A 2,472-nucleotide genomic window follows, 5' to 3' on the forward strand; every position below is an offset into this window, starting at 1 on the left:
GCCCCCTCCCCCATGCCCTGCCCTAATTCCACCGCATTTTCACCGATTTTCACCGATTTCCCCCCCCTTTTTTCCAGCCCAGGCTCGGGAATTCTCCCCCCGCCGACGATGGAAAATCTCCTGCTCCCGCTCCTGATTTTCACCACCACGGCCGCCACGACTTCTTCTCCTCCTCCTCCTCCTCCTCCTCCTTGCCCCAAGCGCTGCTCGTGCCAGAACCTCTCGCCGTCCTTCACCATCCTGTGCACCAAGACCGGCCTCCTCTTCGTGCCGGCCGGCATCGACCGGCGCACGGCCGAGCTGCGCCTCATGGACAACTTCATCACCACCCTGCGCAAGCGCGACTTCGCCAACATGACGCAGCTGATCCACCTGACGCTGTCGCGCAACACCATCAGCCAGATCATGCCTTACGCCTTCTCCGACCTCAAGGGCCTCCACGCCCTCCACCTGGACAGCAACCGCTTGACGTCGATCAACGAGGAGCATTTCAAGGGGTTAATTAACCTCCGCCACTTAATTCTCAGCAACAACCAGCTCAGCTTCATCTCGCCCAGATCTTTGGATGATTTCCTGGAGACCATCGAGGATCTGGATTTGTCCTACAACAACCTGGTGGACGTTCCGTGGGCGACGGTGGCCAAGCTGTCCAACGTCAACACGGTGAGTTTGGATCACAACCTCATCGAGTTTGTTCCCGAGGGGATTTTTTCCAACCTCCACAAGCTGGCCCGGTTGGACATGACCTCCAACAAGCTCAAGAAGATCCCGCCGGATCCGTTGTTTTCCCGCATCCCCGTCTACGCCAAATCCAAAGGTTCCCCGCTGACCTCGCTGGTGCTGAGCTTCGGCGGGAACCCTCTGCACTGCAACTGCGAGCTGGTTTGGCTGCGGCGCCTGACGCGGGAGGACGACCTGGAAACCTGCGCCTCGCCGCCGGAATTGATGGGAAAATACTTCTGGAGCATCCGGGAGGAGGAATTCGTCTGCGAGCCGCCCATGATCACGCACAGAACGCCGAAACTGGTGACGGCCGTGGGCCAGAGCGCGTCGCTGAAGTGCAAAGCCGTGGGCGACCCCGATCCCTACGTGCGCTGGATCGCTCCCGACGGGAAGTTGGTGGCCAACACGTCGCGGACGGTCTCCTACGAGAACGGCACCTTGGACATCTTGGAAGCGGCGCTGGGGGATCAGGGAACGTTCACCTGCATCGCCTCCAACGCCGCCGGAGAGTCGACAGCGCCGGTGGAATTCCGGGTGACGCCGGACGCCAACGGCACCGAGTGCGAGGAGGAGGAGGGGGGGAAGAAAGGGACGGCGGGGCCGGAGCCGTCGGATATCCTGATTTCCGCCAAATCCAGCTTTTCCAACGATTCCAAGCTGGAGAAAGGGGAAAGGGGTGGGGTGGTGGTGGCCGAGGTGACGGCGACGTCGGCGCTGATCCGGTGGCCGCCGCAGGAGCAGCTGGAAGGGCTCCGGATGTACCAGATCCAGTACAACAGCTCCGGGGATGAGATCCTGGTTTATAGGTGAGGATTGTCCTCCCGGGGAAAAAAAAAACAACAAATTTGGGACGGGAAGGGGTGGAAAAGGTGGTGGGGGGAGGAAGGGAGGTGGAGAAAAGGTTGGGAAAGGGTGTGGAGAATATGGGAAAAGGGTTGGGAAAGGAGTTGGGAAGCGGGAAATGGGGTGGGAAAGGGTCGGGAAATGTGGAAAAGCGGCTGGAATCCATGGGAATAGGGGTGAAATCCATGGGAAAGGGCTGGAAATCGTGAAAAAGGGATGAAATCCATGGAAAAAGGGGCCTAAAACCATGGGAAAGGGCTGGAAATCCATGGAAGAAGGGGCTGAAATCCATGGAAAAAGGGCTGGAAATCCATGGGAAAAGGGGCTGGAAAAGAGGCTGAAAAATCAGGGAATAGGGCTGAAAACCATGGAAATTGGGCTGAAATCCATGGAAAAGGGGCTGGAAATCCATAGAAAATTGGGCTGAAATCCATGGAAATAGGGCTGGAAAACCTGGGAAAAGGGCTGGGAAAGGGGCTGAAATCCATGGAAAAAAGGCTGAAAACCATGGAAAAGGGCTGGAAATCCGTGGGAAATGGGGCTGGAAATGGGGCTGAAATCCATGGGAAATGGGGCTGAAATCCATGGGAAATGGGGCTGGAAAAGGGGCTGAGATCCATGGGAAATGGGGCTGAAAACCTGGGAAAAGGGGCTGGAAAAAGGGCTGAAATCCATGGAAAAAGGGATGGGAAAGGGGCTGAAAACCATGGAAAATTGGGCTGAAATCCATGGGAAATGGGGCTGGAAAAGGGGCTGAAATCCCTGGGAAAAGGTGCCAGAAAAGGGGCTGAAAAATCTGGGAAAAGGGGCTGGAAAAGGGGCTGAAATCCATGGGAAAAGGGGCTGGAAATGGGGCTGAAATCCATGGGAAATGGGGCTGGAAAAGGGGCTGAAATCCATGGGAAA

The 2,472-nt window shown here is 56.9% G+C and overlaps 1 protein-coding gene across 1 annotated transcript in view; it reads left to right on the top strand.

Moving 5' to 3' along the window:
• Window positions 1-6: 6 nt before the first annotated feature.
• The window catches only part of LOC103614919 (leucine-rich repeat and fibronectin type III domain-containing protein 1-like protein), a 6,956-nt gene continuing 4,490 nt past the window's right edge, over window positions 7-2,472 (top strand). The window contains exon 1 of the mRNA XM_017733331.1: window positions 7-1,529. Within this exon, the coding sequence (XP_017588820.1) occupies window positions 13-1,529 (1,517 nt within the window). The 5' untranslated portion in view covers window positions 7-12. The remainder of the gene's footprint in view (window positions 1,530-2,472) is intronic.

This window comes from Corvus brachyrhynchos, unplaced genomic scaffold (assembly GCF_000691975.1).
Source record: "Corvus brachyrhynchos isolate BGI_N302 unplaced genomic scaffold, ASM69197v1 scaffold1105, whole genome shotgun sequence".
In the NCBI taxonomy this organism is placed as follows: domain Eukaryota; kingdom Metazoa; phylum Chordata; class Aves; order Passeriformes; family Corvidae; genus Corvus; species Corvus brachyrhynchos.